We start from the raw sequence: 939 nt of genomic DNA on the forward strand, positions 1-939 counted from the left end.
ATGTTCACTCCCAACCACACCAACTTCAGCCATCCCACCTTCTTCTTGGCCAGCGCGCCCGGGCTGGGATCTGCCGGTTTCTGGCTGGCGTTCCCTCTGTGCTCCGTGTACCTCATGGCTCTTGCCGGCAATGGCGCGGTGGTGTTCATTGTACGGACGGAGATGAGCCTTCATTCCCCCATGTACTTCTTCCTCTGTATGCTGGCCGCCATCGACCTGGTCCTGTCCACCTGCACCATGCCCAGACTGCTCTTCCTCCTTTGGTTTGATGCCAGGGAAATCAGCTTTGGCGCCTGCCTGATCCAGATGTTCTTCATCCACTCCATGTCTGCTATAGAGTCCACCATCCTCTTGGCCATGGCTGTGGATCGGTACATGGCCATATGCCACCCTCTGCGGCATGCAGCCGTCCTCACCAACCCAGTGACAGTGAAGATAGGCCTGGCCGCCGTGGCTCGGGGAGTGATGTTCTTCCTCCCTTTGCCCTTGCTCATTCTCCGCCTGACATTCTGCGGCTCCAAGGTCCTGTCACACTCCTACTGTTTGCATCAGGATGTCATGAACCTGGCTTGCACCAGCACCACAGTCAATGTCATCTATGGCTTGGCTGCCATCGTCTTGGTGATGGGGCTCGACTCGCTGCTGATTGCCTTGTCCTATTTCATGATCATCAAGGCAGTCTTGCAGCTGTCATCGAGGAGAGAGCGGGTTAGGGCTTTCAGCACCTGCGTAGCCCACCTCTGTGTGGTCCTGGCTTTCTACGTGCCACTGATTGGCCTGTCCGTGGTGCACAGGTTTGGGAAAAACCTCACTCCGCTGGTTCACGTTATCATGGGGGACATCTACCTCCTGGTGCCCCCGTTACTGAATCCTGTTGTCTATGGGGTGAGGACCAAACAGATACGTAGACGGATCCTGAGGTGTATTCTCCATCAATAA

At 55.9% G+C, this 939-nt stretch overlaps 1 protein-coding gene across 1 annotated transcript; it reads left to right on the forward strand.

Moving 5' to 3' along the window:
* LOC142003418 (olfactory receptor 51E2-like) lies at window positions 1-939 on the forward strand. Its single transcript, XM_074980375.1, has one exon. The coding sequence runs from the start codon at window positions 1-3 to the stop codon at window positions 937-939; it is 939 nt and encodes a 312-aa protein (XP_074836476.1).

This window comes from Carettochelys insculpta, chromosome 1 (assembly GCF_033958435.1).
Source record: "Carettochelys insculpta isolate YL-2023 chromosome 1, ASM3395843v1, whole genome shotgun sequence".
Lineage (NCBI taxonomy): Eukaryota > Metazoa > Chordata > Testudines > Carettochelyidae > Carettochelys > Carettochelys insculpta.

Excerpts from the sequence above, each read along its gene's own strand:
- LOC142003418 (XM_074980375.1), top strand. The coding sequence starts at position 1 with ATGTTCACTCCCAACCACACCAACTTCAGCCATCCCACCTTCTTCTTG.